The 18,027-nt window shown below is 46.2% G+C and overlaps 2 protein-coding genes across 7 annotated transcripts; one reads left to right on the top strand and one right to left on the bottom strand.

Moving 5' to 3' along the window:
- The first annotated feature begins 1,232 nt into the window (after nucleotides 1-1,232).
- Nucleotides 1,233-5,354, top strand: LOC123151009 (heat shock protein 81-1). The gene is made up of 3 exons (XM_044570800.1): nucleotides 1,233-1,523; nucleotides 2,401-2,823; nucleotides 3,606-5,354. The coding sequence occupies exons 1-3, from the start codon at nucleotides 1,398-1,400 to the stop codon at nucleotides 5,157-5,159; spliced, it is 2,103 nt and encodes a 700-aa protein (XP_044426735.1). The 5' UTR covers nucleotides 1,233-1,397; the 3' UTR covers nucleotides 5,160-5,354.
- Nucleotides 5,355-6,214: 860 nt separating this feature from the next.
- On the bottom strand, nucleotides 6,215-9,021 carry LOC123151010 (pentatricopeptide repeat-containing protein At2g45350, chloroplastic). 6 transcript variants are annotated; one of them, XR_006475448.1, is made up of 3 exons: nucleotides 7,291-9,021; nucleotides 6,370-6,551; nucleotides 6,215-6,303 (listed from the first exon to the last, which is right to left on the bottom strand). XR_006475448.1 is itself a non-coding variant. In XM_044570802.1 (3 exons), exon 1 carries the CDS (start codon nucleotides 9,004-9,006, stop codon nucleotides 7,291-7,293), a length of 1,716 nt encoding a protein of 571 aa, XP_044426737.1. In that variant the 5' UTR covers nucleotides 9,007-9,021; the 3' UTR covers nucleotides 6,215-6,303; nucleotides 6,370-6,415. The 6 variants fall into 6 exon arrangements, 3 of the variants coding, with proteins under 3 accessions (XP_044426737.1, XP_044426738.1, XP_044426736.1); XR_006475450.1 differs by having other exon boundaries at nucleotides 6,215-6,291; XR_006475449.1 differs by having other exon boundaries at nucleotides 6,370-6,526.
- Nucleotides 9,022-18,027: the final 9,006 nt, after the last annotated feature.

The following is an 18,027-nucleotide window of genomic DNA, read 5'->3' as shown; positions in this document are numbered from 1 at the left end:
AAATTGTTGCCTCTGCAAACTTTGCAACAGGGAGCAAGAAACAGGTGCCCACATTTTCTTCAAGTGCCGCTTTACAATTCGGATATGGAAGTCTCTCATTGAGAGGCTTGGTCTCGCGCACATAGATACATCCGAGTGGCACATGTATGAATCTGTCTACGAATGATGGGACAAGAGAACCGACAATCGCAACCCCAACCGGCAAGCTTTGGCCTCTCTCACCATACTTGTCTCCTGGACCATTTGGAATGAAAGAAATGCACGGGTGTTTCGTCATAAGAGTGCGCCAACGACCATTCTTCTCACTGCCATTGTCCACGAGGCCAAGCTTTGGGTGACCGCGGGCACAAAAAAATTAGGAGATATTTGTATGGGCGAGTAATTGCTATGTCGTATTTGTGGGTGTTGTAAAACTCTAAACTTTGTTCTCTTTTTATTTAATTGATGAGGCAAATCTTATGCCTTTGTTTCAAGAAAAAAGAAATATGTTTCCGCATGTCCTCGGTGAAAGTCTTAGCTTTATTTTTAAGACCTTGATAAGTGTCACTGTGGCATGAACACATGGCAATTCTGAATATTTTCTTTGGCAAATTTGAGGACATGAGAATAACAAAATTCTTTTCGGATGGCGAATTTCAGTTTTTTTTTTCGGACGACAACTTTAGTTGTAAAAATCGTTAGGACCGGAGTGCTTCGTGTCACGCGTGTGAGTGTGACACTTATTATTTGAGTTTTTTTTAACCTCTGGACCTCTTTGCACTTTTTTATATTCAAAATTATTAAAAGCATGAATGAATTTATCTGATCGCAGAACAAATAATCAGTTTTACTCAGACGAACAGGAAAACAAACACTAAACCAACACCATGAGAAAACACGTAGAAAATCTTACTGTATATTTATTTACGGTGTGTTAGCAGCCATATGGTATTGGCAATTGGCATGGCTCGGCGTGCTAAATATGGAACCGCAAAAGGAAAATGAGTTCCAATTACGGAGTCCTTTTTTTAGAGTCTCTGGGGTCCTTTATTAAACTCACTCCCTCGGTCCCTCCGATCTCCGGAACGTTCCAGAGTACTATAGTAGGAGCACAATAAAAAAAACAAAACCGCAAGGCGCCTAAGCCCAGCCAACTGACATGCGGGCCACACCATCCCAAGTCGCCGGGCCCAACGACCCGTCGTCCCCCCAACCCCCCGTCGTCTCCCCTTCCCGCACCTGGCAGAACGTTCGAGAACCCCTCTTCCGACTATATAACCCTGGCCCCGGCGCCCGTCCCCTCCAACCTTGCGTCCCAGAACCCGAGAACCCCTGCTCCAGAGCCCTAACCCTAAGCCATCTCCTCTCCTCCCAACCCCAGCGCGCGCGTTCCAGGAGCTTCCGGTGCCGGCGGCGCCATGGCTTCGGAGACCGAGACCTTCGCCTTCCAGGCCGAGATCAACCAGCTGCTCTCGCTCATCATCAACACCTTCTACTCCAACAAGGAGATCTTCCTCCGCGAGCTCATCTCCAACGCCTCGGATGTAAGCTCCCTCCCCCGCGCTCCGCCGCTCCCCTGTAATGCTGTGATTCGCGGCTCTGTTTAGATCCGTGCGCGATAGGGCCCTTTGCCGTACCGATGTTCAGTAGGTCGGGTGCGTCTGTCGGTTCGCGCCGGTTAGTGCATCGGATTTCAAATCCATCGACGAACCTGCGGTTTGTGCGATGTTCTGTTGTCTGTGAGTAGGACGTGGCTACACATTTGTTTGTTCTCTGTCCTGTTGCACGTGCGAGTCTCCATGATTAGAGCTAATTGACTGTTATAAAAGCTTAGGAAACATCATTACTTGCATCGTAAGTTTCCATGTATGTGCTAGTGAGTAGTATAACGTAGATGTGCATTTGTTTGTTCTCTGTATGTACTGTCGCACGTGCAGATCTACATGATTGAGCTAATTGTACTGTCCTAAAAGCTTAGGAAACGCTCACTGGAATATATGTTTGTTTATTCTCTGTACAGTCGCACGTGCAGATCTTCATGGTTAGAGATTATTGGACTGTTATAAAGGCTTAGGAAACGCTCACTTGAATTATAAATTTTCCTATAGGCGGACAGGCTTTATAAAATGTAAAACAATCCCATGACTAGATTGCCTGTGTGCTAATTTTGTTGGATCTGTGTTTAAATTCGAATTCCTAAGTAGCTTTGCATGGTTGTAGCATAGCTTTTCTGATTCAAACTAGATTTGGATGGTTGGTAGGTTATTGCGTATGTAATCTACATCTATGTTAAATAAAAAATACAGGCTGATTCTACTGTAATGCATTATTAGTCAAAACTTTGATTTATGTTTGCATTATTTACTAGTTTAATCTGTGAGACTCACACTACATTGTGTATTTGGGTGCTTTGTTGTGCAGGCGTTGGATAAGATCAGGTTTGAGAGCCTGACTGACAAGAGCAAGCTGGATGCTCAGCCAGAGCTGTTCATCCACATAATCCCTGACAAGGCCACGAACACACTCACGCTTATTGACAGTGGTATTGGTATGACCAAGTCAGACCTTGTGAACAACCTTGGTACCATTGCAAGGTCTGGCACCAAGGATTTCATGGAGGCACTGACTGCTGGTGCTGATGTGTCCATGATTGGTCAGTTTGGTGTCGGTTTCTACTCTGCTTACCTCGTTGCTGAGAGAGTCGTTGTGACCAGCAAGCACAACGATGACGAGCAGTATGTGTGGGAGTCCCAGGCTGGTGGTTCCTTCACTGTGACACGTGATACTACTGGAGAGCCCCTTGGAAGGGGTACTAAGATCACCCTCTACCTCAAGGATGATCAGGTACAAAACTCAAAAGTCTTCCCATTATTTACTTTCTCATGCTACCCGTTCTGTTCACATTTTAATATGTTCTGGGTGCACTTGGTAGGGTACTGTTAGATTGAAATGCTGTTCATGTTACTTTTGTTCAAACTTCCCATGTTTCTGTGAATGTACTGTTAGATTGAAATGCTGTTCATGTCTTACTTTTGTTTCTATGCTCTGGGGTTGTAATGGAAGGGCGTACCTGTTCTTGTTGATTAATGATGCACAGTATTGGGAGGGTTCTGTAGGGTAATTCATTTGCTGGTGAAACTTTGAGTTGTATACTGATCATAGTGCTATGTTTTTGGCATGTCTGTTGTTGAGTTTAATTGTTTACCCTTCTTATAGATTCAGTTAGTATAATTGTTACTATGGCTTTGTTGTGATCATATATGTCTGTTGCAGTTGAATTTGATTGTTTACCGTTGTTCTAGATTCAGTAAGTATAATTGCTGGCATGAATCCCTTAAAATGAGCCATCACTGTTGTCATTGCATGAAATTGGACCAGTATAATTAGTGCCATCCTAGATTGTTGATGCTAGCTAGTTTCTACTACTACTGTTTTTGTTAGTACTGCATTTGTGCCAAGTGGCTTAGGCCATTTGGGCCGACCTCAACTCATGTGCTATTTTTACTTTGGGACATTCAAAATCATAGTGCTATGTTTTTGGGATGTAGCACCTTGCATTGATGCTAATGGGTATTTTTAACTGAGGCATGTGACTTGTCCCTGACAATTTAACTATTGTTCTGCAGTTGGAGTACCTTGAGGAGCGTCGCCTCAAGGATCTGGTGAAGAAGCACTCTGAGTTCATCAGCTATCCCATCTCTCTCTGGACGGAGAAGACCACTGAGAAGGAAATTTCTGACGATGAAGATGAGGATGAGAAGAAGGATACTGAGGAGGGCAAGGTTGAGGAAATTGATGAAGAGAAGGAAGAAAAGGAGAAGAAAAAGAAGAAGATCAAGGAGGTTTCTCACGAGTGGAACCTGATCAACAAGCAGAAGCCCATCTGGATGAGGAAGCCTGAGGAGATCACCAAGGATGAGTATGCTGCCTTCTACAAGAGCCTGACAAACGACTGGGAGGAGCACCTTGCCGTCAAGCACTTCTCGGTGGAGGGTCAGCTTGAGTTCAAGGCCGTCCTCTTCGTTCCCAAGAGGGCCCCCTTTGACCTCTTTGACACCAGGAAGAAGCTCAACAACATTAAGCTCTATGTGCGCCGTGTCTTCATCATGGACAACTGTGAGGAGCTGATCCCAGAGTGGCTGAGCTTTGTCAAGGGCATTGTTGACTCTGAGGATCTTCCCCTCAACATCTCTCGTGAGACACTCCAGCAGAACAAGATCCTCAAGGTCATCAGGAAGAACCTTGTGAAGAAGTGCATCGAGCTCTTCTTTGAGATTGCTGAGAACAAGGAGGACTACAACAAGTTCTATGAGGCTTTCTCCAAGAACCTCAAGCTCGGCGTCCATGAGGACTCCACCAACAGGACCAAGCTTGCTGAGCTCCTGAGGTACCACTCCACCAAGAGTGGCGATGAGCTTACCAGCCTCAAGGACTATGTGACGAGGATGAAGGAGGGCCAGAACGACATCTACTACATCACCGGTGAGAGCAAGAAGGCTGTGGAGAACTCTCCCTTCCTTGAGAAGCTGAAGAAGAAGGGCTACGAGGTGCTGTACATGGTTGACGCCATTGATGAGTACTCCATTGGCCAGCTCAAGGAGTTTGAGGGAAAGAAGTTGGTCTCTGCCACCAAGGAGGGCCTGAAGCTTGATGACAGCGAGGAAGAGAAGAAGAGGAAGGAGGAGCTCAAGGAGAAGTTCGAGGGGCTCTGCAAGGTGATCAAGGAGGTGCTGGGCGACAGGGTCGAGAAGGTGATTGTCTCTGACCGCGTCGTCGACTCGCCGTGCTGCCTGGTCACCGGCGAGTATGGCTGGACCGCCAACATGGAGAGGATCATGAAGGCCCAGGCCCTGAGGGACACGAGCATGGGCGGCTACATGTCCAGCAAGAAGACGATGGAGATCAACCCGGAGAACGCCATCATGGAGGAGCTGCGCAAGCGCGCCGACGCGGACAAGAACGACAAGTCTGTCAAGGACCTGGTGATGCTGCTGTTCGAGACCTCCCTGCTCACCTCTGGCTTCAGCCTCGACGACCCCAACACGTTCGGCACCAGGATCCACCGCATGCTCAAGCTGGGCCTGAGCATCGACGAGGACGAGGAGGCTGCTGAGGCTGACACGGACATGCCGCCGCTGGAGGAGGACGCCGGCGAGAGCAAGATGGAGGAGGTCGACTAGGCGTGTGCATTTGCTTGCTATCCGAGTACTAGAGCTAGCTTATCTTTTGGGTTACTGTCGCGTGGTCGGTTTGTCTTTTGTGGTTTACTGTGCCTAGCCTGCCCTAATGGGGCTAGGGGAGTGGTCTGTGGAGTCCCCGGAACTGCGTATCGTAATCGTTGCTTATATATATCATCTTTAGTGCTTTCGAGTTAATTTTTGCTCACTTTGCTTTCTGCTGGCCTTCTCTTTCTCGAGTTTGGTGCTGACTTGTTCTTATGATTAGAATTTATATCTCTTTCAGTTGTGAATTAGAGTCGAGCAGCTGAAACTGAGTACTTGAAATGTGATCTACACAAGAAGCCTCCTGGATGGCCCAACCAGTACAATTCTGTATCTCCTGGCCAGTATTCGAAAGTCAATTGATTTGCCCTCATGAGTAATTCAGCAGGATCGAAAAGAACCAAATTTTGTTGTAAAGATTGCCAGGATCTAATTTTGAGAATCTCATCAAGTCCTACTCTAAAAGAATTACGGATGGCCCAACATTACAGAACAGAGTTATCTGCAAGAAGAGAAGCTCTGTTCGATGTCAAATTCAGATATGAAGCGCATAGAGCAGTTGAACACGTTTAACAGAAATTTCTAATGGTCTCAATTCCAATATGAAGCACACCGTTTAAATTCAAATCCCATATGAGATGGTTTAGGCTTTTGCAACAAATTCAAACCTATCACATCGAGCTGGATGACCCCGGCAATTTCCTGATTGTGCACTTCTGAAGAACACGCCTTGCATCTAAAGCCAAGTCTGGTGCTGACGACTTTTTTCTTGGTGGCGCCTGAGCTTTATTTTAAGAATCCCTGGCTCCATGACAGTGCTCAATTGAGCTACAAGCCAACTTTTGTGCCATCGTTACAATCTGAGAAATGAGCCTGAGCTGCGCAGTTATGTGCCCCGACATTGAACTCCTTTTCTTCTAGAAAAAGAAAGCAACTGGTAAATGAGGGTTCACCAGGTCACTGATATGTTTTGGTGAACATCAAAGAGAAAACTTGCTCTTCTAAAAACTTGCCTGGGCTGGTAGCCTGAATGAATAATGGAAATTGCCTTGTCGCTGTACTCTTTCAAGTCGAATGAATATGCCAATTCCTGTTGTTGTTTCTGTTGACAGGGAGTTAGTCGTTCCATTCCTCGAGTAAGTTGCATGAAGATTCAGAAAATCCTGACCTCTGACTCCACTCTGGCTCTTGGCGGTGTCAGCACAGGCTCCATGCTGTTGAACGTTGAAGGTTGACATCATTTTAAGATGGTGTCCGTTGGCATTAGTCCTAAATATTCTCGGAAAATTTGTAGTCCTAGATATACCGCTAGAAGAATGGGAGTTCTGCTAGAAGAAATACGAGAAGAACCTGCAGTTTATACAGTTAAAAGAATACAGCTACATGCTGTTGAACGTTGCAGCAGTTTCTCAGTTGGAAAGTATAATTCTGAATGAATACGTCCTGTATTCTCTCAAATATATTTCGTGGCCAGTATTCCAAAGTCCATCTCCCCTCAAAGTAATTATAGAATCATATCTTTAGGAAAAAAATCAATGATTTTCCCTCAGACATCCACATGAGTATATATGTGCTTGCGTATATTACTCAGACGTCTTGGCGTGATCCTCCAACTAACCATAGCAAAAAAGATACATGATATTTGTGTTTGCAGCTTTACTATTTCTTCTGGCGTCAGCCAGGGCAACTCACTAATTTTTGCTTAGAATTCAGCAGGATCGAAAAGAACCAGATCATATTCACATTAACATCAGCTGAAATTTGGAAATGTTACTGTACAGATTGCGAGGATGATACAACCAATTTTTGAGAAGCTAATCCCATCAGTGAAATTTGGTAAGTTCAATTCCTATTCTACAAGAATTACAGATGACCAATACTCCAGAACAGAGAAACGGTTATCTGCAAGAAGGGACAAGCATATGTTCTGTTTGATCTCAAATTCAGATATGAAGCACACAGGGCAGTTGAACACTTTTAACAGAAATTTCAAATGGTCTAGTCCCAATACCAATAGGAAGGACACCATTTAATGCTAGAGAATGCAGCCCTATATGCAATGGCTTAAGCTTTTGCAATAAATTCATACCTATCGCATCGAGCTGGATGATCCTGGCAATTTCCTGATTGTGCACTTCTGAAGAACACGCCTTGCATCTAAAGCCTCTCCCCATTTGCCAGCAGCAGCATAAACGTCTGATATCAAGACATGGCAGCCAGCCTGCCGTGTGTTGAGACCAATAATTTCACTCTGGACTCTTTCAGCCACATCAAATCTCTTGTGCATTCGACAGGCACCTAGTAGTGCGCCCAAAATCATGACATCTGGGGCCATCGGCATGCTCCTTATCAGCTCCTCTGCCTCTTCAAGAAGCCCTGCCCGGCCTAACATGTCAACCATGCAGCCATAATGCTTTGCCTCTGGCTGCACTCCACAATTAGATGATGACATGCTCTGAAAGCACCGTCGACCCTCATCCACCAGCCCGCTGTGGGCACAAGCAGTCAGCACACCAACGAACGTTACGTCATTCGGTTTCTCTCCTGACCTCTTCATCTGCTCAAACACATCAATGCAATCCTGAACATCACCATTCACTGCCAACCCAGTGATGAGCGCATTCCAGGCAGAGACATTCTTCTGGTCCAAGGAGTGGAAGATTTTGACAGCCATGTCAGTTTTCCCACACTTAGCATACATGTCAACGAGAGCAGCACCGAGATTGAAGTCATTGTCGAGCACCATCTTGTGCTTGTCAATGTAAGTGTGAGCCCACCTCCCTTCTTCCAGAGCTGTTAAATGTGCACATGCTGAGAGCACGCTCACCATGGTCACCTCATTAGGACGGGCACTGCTCTCGCTCTGCATTTCCCTGAACAGCTCAAGGGTTTCCGTGTAGCGTCCAGCCTGTGCATACCCAGAAATCATGCACGTCCAGGAAATCACATCTTTCTCCGGCATCACATCAAACAGCTTCCGTGCACCATCCATCTCACCGTTCACTGCATACCCCCGGATCATTGTGTTCCACGATACCAGATTCCGTACCGGCATCTCATCAAACATCTTCCTAGCCAGTGGCAGTAGCCCATGCCGCGCGAATCCTGTTATCATCGAGTTCCATGTCACAATGTTCCTCCCAATGGCCGGCATCTCATCGAACATTTCCCTGGCCACATCCAACTCGCCAGAACCGGCGTATGCCCCAACCATCGCGCTCCAGGACACCCCATTCCTCTGCGGCATTTCCTCGAACATCATCCGGGCGTTCCCGATGTCCCCGCACTTCACATAGCCACCGAGCACCGTGTTCCAAGACACCACGTCGGTGACCCCTGAGCACGAGTCGAACACCTCCCGCATGGAAACCGTGTCTCGGAAGGCGGCGTACATCGCGAGGAGCGCGTTGACGACAAAGACGTCGATCAAGAAGCCGCGCCGGACAGCCTGCGCGTGCACCTGCGCGCCCGTGCGCGGGAAAGAGGCGAGCCTGGACGCCGACTTGAGGAGGGAAGGGAAGGTGAATCGGTCGGGAGTATCACCAGAGCGGAGAATGGAGGAGAAGGCGGCGAAGGCGATGCGAGGAGACGGGGAGGTTGCGGAGGCTCGGATGAGCAGGTTGTGGAGGAAGATGCATGAGGAGGGGAAGAGCGGGAAGTAGAGGCTGGAGAGGGAGGCGGCGAGGTGGGGGTGGGAAGGGAGGAGGGGTACGATGCGGCGGAGGTGGGCGGTGTTGCGGAGGAGGTCGCCGGAGACGAGGAGGCGACCAAGGAGGAGAGGGAGGAGGCGAGGCGGCGGTGCCATTCCGTTTTGAGTTTGGCCGCGGAGGGGAATTTTTGTACCACGAAAAATTGAGAGCTCTGACAAGCTTAACCGTTCAATTGGATCTGACGGCTTAGAGTAGGTCTCGAAGGGGGACAAATAGCCGATTGCTACGCATCCGCCGGTTGATTTTTAATAGATCAGGTCGAACCGCAAACCATCTGATTGTACTATGTCACAAGAGGGCTGCTACGCGTCGGCCGATGGATCTTTTTAAATGACTCGTCACCTCGTGGGTCATCGAATCTAATCAATAGCGATTGAACATCTTTTGCTTTGCAACAAAGATCGTGTTGCAGAAATTTACAACATAGGTGGCGTTGCAGAATTTTTTTTGCAACATAAGTTGTGTTGCAAGTTTTTTTGCAACATAGATTATGTTGCGGGATTTTTTGCAATATAGGTTGTGTTGCGGTATTTTTTTCTCTATCTTCACTTTTCTTTGCAACAAGGGTAGTGTTGTGGAAGAATTTTTGCAACATAGGTAATGTTGCAGAAAACATATACTCCCTCCGTCCCAAAATAAGTGACTCGACTTTGTACTAGCTTTAGTACAAAGTTAGTGCAAAGTCGAGTCACTTATTTTAGGACGGAGGGAGTAGATGAGAGATTGAGGGAGAAACGTGATGTTTTTCTAAACAAAGAGATATGTCTCGTGTTTCTTTAAGTGGGGCCTTGAGGGCTCGTGGCGCTTAAAGGAGGTGGCAGACGCATCGATTGTTTTCAGCCGGTTGACGCTGAACATTTTCCATGTCACAAGCCATTCGATTTCCTCTTCTCTATTTTCCTGTAAGAATACCTTTGTTGCAAAACTACATTGCAACAAAATCTTTGTTACAAAAGTCTCTCTAACCTTTTCTTTGTATTTCAGCAACAAGACTTTTGTTGCAAAAGTTGCAACACCTAAGGCTTCTTCTCTACATGTCACCCTGGGCGTATGAGTAACCTAACCCGCTATTTGAACCCGAACTGAATTACCCGAATTGTTGGGTAATTCGGGTATTGGGTTAGGGTTCGATTCTCATCTCCTGGCTATATGGTTTTTGAGTTAGGGTTCAGTTCCCAGTCTAGAAAACCCGAAATACCCATACTACTCGAATTATTCATACTAACCAAATTATTCATGCTACTATTACACTGTCATGTTACCCATACTAACTAAAATACCTATACTACCCGAATTATTCATACCAAAAGCTGATGCGTGCTCCGAATATTTCGGGATATTTGGGTACCCGAATTACCTGAACCGAAATTTTGGGTAATTTTGGTTCGGGTATTATTTTTGCAGAAAAAATTTCGATTCCCATTTTTGAGTACCCAAATTACCCATAAACCGAACTACCCAAACCGAAATACCTGAACAACCAGGGTGATCTACATGCCTGCAACAAGAACTTTGTTGCAAAAAAAAACTCTTCTCTCTATTCCTACAACAAAACCTTTGTTGAAAAAAACACTCTTCTCTCTATTCCCGCAACAAGACCTTTGTTGCATAAAAAATTCTCTTCATTATATTCCTGCAACAAGATCCTTTGCAAAAATTACAACATCTCCGACCTCTTCTCTGCATTCCTGCAACAAGACCTTTGTTGCAAAAATTCCATCTAAAGAAATTGTAGCATCAGGCCGTTGATTTCGTCCACAAATCAACGATGAGCGACACACACCTATAGCGTCCGGGGCCTAGCCTACAACACATGCACCTTGAAGCAGGCACTCCATGGACTTGGTTGATGAGGTTCCGTATGTGATAGGGGCATCACCAGTTTATTCATACACACTCCATGGATCCTGCAACAAGACCTTTGTTGCATCTGGTGCTTGCTACTTGTTGCTAGCAGCGCCTCCTCACAGCAGCGTCTTCGTGGTGTCGGCTGTCCATGGAAGCACGAAGGAGGAAAAGGAGAGAGTGTCGCCCTGTATGTTGCCGAGTAGGGAGAGAATTGGGAAAAAGAAGAGACGAGGAAGACATGTCGAACGAGTGGATAAGGTCGAGCGAGAAGATAGCGTTTCGGGAAGTTTCTTGTCTCCTCCGCGCCTTCACTTGCTCGGACCGATCAAAACGAATCGGACGGCCCGGCGTGTGAACGATGCAGCAAGTGGGATCAGCCGACTCATTAATTGGATCATTTCCCCAATCTTTTTCCCCGTCATTTTTAAGTTTATGAAGTTTGTTACCGGGCTTAAATTTTCAAGTTCATACTATTTCTGACTTATAGCTTCTACTGTATAAATGAATTGCTTCTCGAATGTCTAGAAGTTGAAAATCTCCATATACATCCTTTTTACATTAATGGCACAAGACAATAGGACCCATTGACATCGACTGTCTAGTGATGTTGGATGCACTCGGTGTCTTCATTACTTGATTCCCTTAAGGTTCCTGATGTCTTCCATTTATATAGTTCTTGAGCACCCCTTCCGCTTCTTTTTGGCTTGCACAATATAATAATGAAAAAGTCGTACATTTGTGTGTACATTTCTTAAGTGCTTTTTTAGAATTGTGCGACATACTTAGACAATCTGAGACCTTGAAGGCTAATTGAGAAGAGAGAAGAGCAGTGGGAATGAAAAGATGGAAGAAAGTATGACTTGTCTTGTTTTCACCTCTAGTATTGGAGGTGAGAACTCGATTTGGTGTTTCCCCCCATTCCTATTGTTCTCAAGCACTCCTTCCTCTTCCCTTTTTGGCTTGCTTGGTTGCTTTAGCTTAGAAAGCACATACATGTGTGCACATATTCAATGTGAGTCGAATGCGAGCTAGGAAGAGTAAGATAGAGAGGGCATAAGAGCAGTAGGAATGAGAAGATATAGGAAAGCCTAACTTATCGGTTCCTCTCATTCCTATCATTCTTATGCGCTCCTTCCTCTTCCTCTTTTTTGTTGCTGAATCACTTTAGCAGAAAAACTAAAATATATGTACATATATTGAGGTGATAAGAGATGTTCGCTATGAGAGAGGAAGGTTAAGAAAAGAAGCTTAAGAGCAGTAGGCATGGGAAAATAATGGAATCCTAGAGACCTCGGTTCCTATTCTATCACTAGAAGAGGTTTTGGTTTGAGCTTTCCAAATGCCTCCGAAGCCTATTGTTCTTTGGCGTTCCTTATGGTGAAGTGGACGGAGATCTGCAAGCCCAAGGACTAGGGGGTCTTGGGATCATCTCATCCAAAAGGATAAATATTGCCCTTCTAGCTAAATGGCTATGGAGGATCGCCTCTGGTGAGGGTGGCCTGTGGCTTGACATTATTTGAGCTAAATACCTGCGGGGCCAACCCCTAGCGTTTGCGCAAAGAGCCGGCAAATCACAGTTCTGGCAAACGATTGTGCAGTTGATGCCAGTGCTTCGGATCAAATAGTCAATGGAGGTGGGCCGAGGCACCGCCACCCTCTTCTGGTTGGACCGGTGGTGCGGTTCCTTGCCGTTCGCTTCCCGCTTCCAGGCCCTCTTCAATATCTGCGCCGACAAGTGTTTGACGGTGGCGTCAGCCTTGTCGAACCTCACGCAGATAGCCTTTAGAAGGACCTTCGGTCCCGGCGAGCTGGATATGTGGGAGGACCTCATAGCATGCATTGCCCTCCATTCCCCATCCGAGGAGGAGGACGTAGTCCATTGGTACCTCGAGCCCAGTGGGCGGTTCTCAGCGAAATCGCTATACCATGCGATTATGCCCACTCCGGGACCGATAGAATTGAACCTCCTTTGGGAGATTAAGCTGCCGTTGAAGATTAGGATCTTCCTTTGGCAATTAGTGCGCAGACGAATCCCATCCGGTACGGAGGTGCTGAAGCGTAACGGCCCCTCCGACGGGATGTGTCCTTTGTGCTTGACCCCGGAGGACTCTAACCACATATTCTTCGTGTGCCCGGCGGCGAGATTCCTCTGGGGTTGCTTTCGGGAGGTTGCAGGTGGCAGATGGTGCCATACCAACCTCCCCGATATGTTTGCGGAGGTGCTTGAGCCCATCCATACGGTTGGGCGGCCGGCCCTTTGGGTGGCCATTGGTGCCCTCCTTTGGACGCTTTGGAATATCCGTGCTAAGCTTGTGATTGAGCATGTTATTCCTTTTCGCGCGACTGATGCAGTATACAAACTCTATGGTTTTCTACAGCTATGGCAACCGCTTAGTCGGCGCCAGGATCGGGTCTTCATCGATCGGGCCATCGCTTGGCTCCGGTCCATCGCCGCCCGCTTGTCTGCACCGCCGCTCCCCCCTCCGCCCCCGAAGCTGGATTAGTGTAGCTGTCTTTTGGCTTCTTATTTGGGGATTATTGTGTTGCTCCCCAGCTAGACTTCTGGTGTGCTTATTGTACTTTGGTGTGTGTGTTTGTATGTGCGTTGAACCTTGTTGCTACTTGTGTGCTTTGGTCCAGGCTTTATAATATACTAGGAAAATGACCCGTGCGATGCAACGGGATAAAAATTCTGTCAAAAGCTGCATAGTGCCTTGGTTCCAGAGAATTGGATCAAGGGCCTTTTAATCTTCGACGAATCTAGTATTTGAGAGAATTGATCAAAATGTAATGGCAGAAAATAGCTAGGTTCGTGGTTGCAATGGTAGAAAATATTGACATGTATATAATTTTATGGGAGTTGTATTTTCATCAACACTTTGGTTGTAGGTACCGCACATGTCATCACACTTACTGTTATTACTACTTCCTCTATCCGTTATTTATTATTAGGTTGGGAGTAATTTAATATGCTAGTGCATAATAATCCCAAGGGCGCTACAAATATACTGTTATGCACAGCCTGTAAACCCATTTTAATTATAGTTGACACCACAATGATATCTCTTTGGCCAGTGCTAGGCGCCATCCGGATGTAGGAAGGAAAAAACAAAAAAAACAGGTCTGCATTCTTATCACTCTCCATGTAGCTGTTAATCACTGTCCACTTCACACACTTGTCGTTTTGCATTTATCCTCATGCGCCTTGTCGCTGCAGCCAGCTCGCCGACACCAACGACCACTGCTGCAACCCTTGTCGCAGTCGGCTCGCTGTTACCCGCCACGGGCATGATAATTTCTTGGGACTTGGGAGTCTAGATTTTAATTATGGCGGAATAATAATCAGTTTTATGTCGGTTTTATCTTCTCAAGAGCAAGCAAAGTATAGTTTGTACTAAACGTTTTGACATTCAGCATGTATGTACTACAGTTTCACAAGGGCCATAATACCCAATGCATTGCGTTCGATGGGCTATCTTGGTCTGTTCTCATGGATGATTTGCAACCAATCCCATTTTAATTCGGTGCTTCGGTATTTTATTCGGTGGTTAAAACATTTAGTACCGGTGCATAAAACCTGAGCTTTTGTATTTTGAAGGAAAAGAAGGCTAATGTAGTATGGGCCTGCTAATTCCCATCAACCAGACGTGCAGCAAGCCTGGAACCACGCGGCGCATGAATCGGAGGATTACGTGTGGGTAAAAAACTAAGGGATGAGGGTAGGCCTAGGCGGTGATGTGGGACTCAGTGGACGCGTGTGTTGTAGATCGCCCGAGGCAGCCGACGCCCAGCCCTCTGATCTGCACGAGCAGCAGCACGACCCCGCCGGTGTGCAGCTCACCCCGGTTCTTGTCCCTCCTCTCTTTCCTCACCCTTTCAGGATGCCCATTGATTCCTTTTTTGACCAACTCTTTCAATGCTGCTTGTTGCCGTTAACTCGTAAACATATTTAAACGGGTGAGATTGAGTACAAGAAGACGATGTGGGACTATCTATTAACCAGAACCTTCTCCCTTTTCACAAACACCGGCAGAAATTGCAGCGGACAGAGAAGAAACATAGTCGGGCCGAATCCTGCAGAACTGGCCTACACAAGGAGCATGCAGGGGATAGCAAAATGTGCACTGGGTAAGGATTAGCGAGCAGTGCTCACATTGGGCCAATGGGCCAAACGGCTGTGGATCTGGGTGTTCACGCGGACAGAGCTGGGCCAGGGCGCCTGGGGCAGGCCCATGCGCACGAAGCACGAGGCGGCTGGCGAGCCAGTGCCTCGCTCGTTCCCGAGCGAAACGACAGCAGGCGGCGGCGCGATGATTATGCACACGAATTGATTCTCCGAATTAATACCACCTCGCATATATGTTTTAAAGTCGAACTGAAAGCGTAAAATCATGGAAAAAAACATATTGTTTTTTCTTTCGAAAAGGGGAACAAGCCCCGGCCTCTGCATTAGAATGATGCATACGGCCATATTATTAATAATAAGCAAAAAGGTCCACAAAGGTCTTCGGGTAAGAAAAACAAAAAAGCTCACAAAGAGCAAAAGCATCATGATAGGATAAGCCACAACCAGCCGGCAAAAATATAAGATAGGAACCTAAAAACCTATCCTATTACATGACCGTCATCCAAACCGGTTGAAGATATCCCGAACTACCATCTTTCATCAGATAAATCCAGTAACCAAACGCTCCCTGGGCTCCGTCAGAGTGAGTAGCGACCACATACGGATGAGTGTAGTGGCTGAAGGAAATATGACCTAGAGGCAATAATAAAGTTATTATTTATTTCCTTATATCATGATAAATGTTCATTATTCATGCTAGAATTGTATTAACCGGAAACATAATACATGTGTGAATACATAGACAAACAGAGTGTCACTAGTATGCCTCTATTTGACTAGCTCATTGATCAAAGATGGTTATGTTTCCTAACCATAGATATGAGTTGTCATTTGATTAACGGGATCACATCATTAGGAGAATGATGTGATTGACTTGACCCATTCCGTTAGCTTAGCACTTGATCGTTTAGTTTGTTGCTATTGCTTTCTTCATGACTTATACATGTTCCTATGACTATGAGATTATGCAACTCCCGTTTACCGGAGGAACACTTTGTGTGCTACCAAACGTCACAATGTAACTGGGTGATTATAAAGATGCTCTACAGGTGTCTCCAAAGGTACTTGTTGGGTTGGTGTATTTCAAGATTAGGATTTGTCACTCCGATTGTCGGAGAGGTATCTCTGGGCCCTCTCGGTAATGCACATCACTTAAGCCTTGCAAGCATTACAACTAATGAGTTAGTTGCGGGATGATGTATTACGGAACGAGTAAAGAGACTTCCCAGTAACGAGATTGAACTAGGTATTGAGATACCGACGATCGAATCTCGGGCAAGTAACATACCGATGACAAAGGAAACAACGTATGTTGTTATGCGGTTTGACCGATAAAGATCTTCGTAGAATATGTAGGAGTCAATATGAGCATCCAGGTTCCGCTATTGTTTATTGACCGGAGACATGTCTCAGTCATGTCTACATAGTTCTCGAATCCGCAGGATCCGCACGCTTAACGTTACAATGACAATTATATTATGAGTTTATATGTTTTGATGTACCGAAGGTTGTTCGGAGTCCCAGATGTGATCAAGGACATGACGAGGAGTCTCGAAATGGTCGAGACATAAGGATTGATATATTGGAAGCCTATATTTGGATGTCGGAAATGTTCCGAGTGAAATCGGGATTTTACCGGAGTACCGGAAGGTTACCGGAACCCCCCGGGGGCTTAATGGGCCTACATGGGCCTTAGTGGAAATAGAGGGCAGCAAGGGAAGTGTGGGGTGTGCCCCCCCAAGGCCCAAACCGAATTGGTTTAGGGCAAGGGGGCCGGCCCCCTCTTTCCTTCTTCCCCTCTTTCTTTCCTTCTCCCAAATCCTATTCCAACTAGGAAAAGAGGGAGTCCTACTCCCGGTGGGAGTAGGACTCCTCCTGGCGCGCCCTCTCCCTGGCCGGCCGCAACCCCCCCTTGCTCCTTTATATACGGGGGCAGGGGCACCCCATAGACACAACAATTGATCTCTTGATCTCTTAGCCGTGTGCGGTGCCCCCTCCACCATAATCCACCTCGATCATATCGTAGCGGTGCTTAGGCAAAGCCCTGCGTCGGTAGAACATCATCATCGTCACCACGCCGTCATGCTGACGAAACTCTCCCATGAAGCTCTGCCGGATCGGAGTTCACGGGACGTCATCGAGCTGAACGTGTGATGAACTCGGAGGTGCCGTGCGTTCGGTACTTGATCGGTCGGATCGTGAAGACGTACGACTACATCAACCGCATTGTGCTAACGCTTCCGCTTTCGGTCTACGAGGGTACGTAGACAACACTCTCCCCTCTCGTTGCTATGCATCACCATGATCTTGCGTGTGCGTAGGAAAATTTTGAAATTACTATATTCCCTAACAGTGGCACGGAAGATAACCTGCAAGAAATGAATGTTTGTTATTATGTTAAAAACCAAATCGTTTCTGCAGTTCCAAATAGCCCATAATAACGCACATACTCCTACATGAATATGTCTCGCGAATACGGGGTCTAACCCATCTAACCACGTCCCAAATAACGTGTTGATGGTATTCGGCGGAGTAATATTAAAAGCTAAGTGCACCGTCCGCCACAAATTTTTTGCCAAGGGGCATTTGAGAAAGAGGTGTTTGATAGATTCATCCTTGTCATAGAAACTACATCTTGTAGATCATGTCCAATTGCGTTTGACCAGATTATCCTTAGTTAGAATAACTTGTTTATGTACAAACCACATAAACACTTTGATTTTTAGAGGCACTTTGACTTTCCACACATGTTTCGAACAAGGAATAGCACTAGAGTTGATAACATCCACATACATGAATTTAACCGAGAACTCTCCATTCTTTGTTAGTTTCCAGCTCACCCTGTCGGGTTGTTGAGAAAGCTCGACCTCCATTAGTCTTCTCACTAAGTGGAGCCAAGTTTCCCAATGATCTCCCGCTAGCGTCCTTCTGAATTGGATATTTAGAGGGTTGGACTGTAATACTGTGGCAACATAAGCTTCTCTTCGCTGCACAATATTATAGAGAGATGGATATTGGAGTGCAAGTGGCGTCTCCCCAAGCCATGTGTCCTCCCAGAACCTCGTGGTAGTACCGTTTCCAACTATAAATTTAGTTTTGTTGAAAAAGGCTGATTTCACTCTCATCAGTCCTTTTCGAAGAG

This window comes from Triticum aestivum, chromosome 7A (assembly GCF_018294505.1).
Source record: "Triticum aestivum cultivar Chinese Spring chromosome 7A, IWGSC CS RefSeq v2.1, whole genome shotgun sequence".
In the NCBI taxonomy this organism is placed as follows: Eukaryota; Viridiplantae; Streptophyta; class Magnoliopsida; order Poales; family Poaceae; genus Triticum; species Triticum aestivum.
This window is presented reverse-complemented; position numbering and strand designations above follow the sequence as displayed.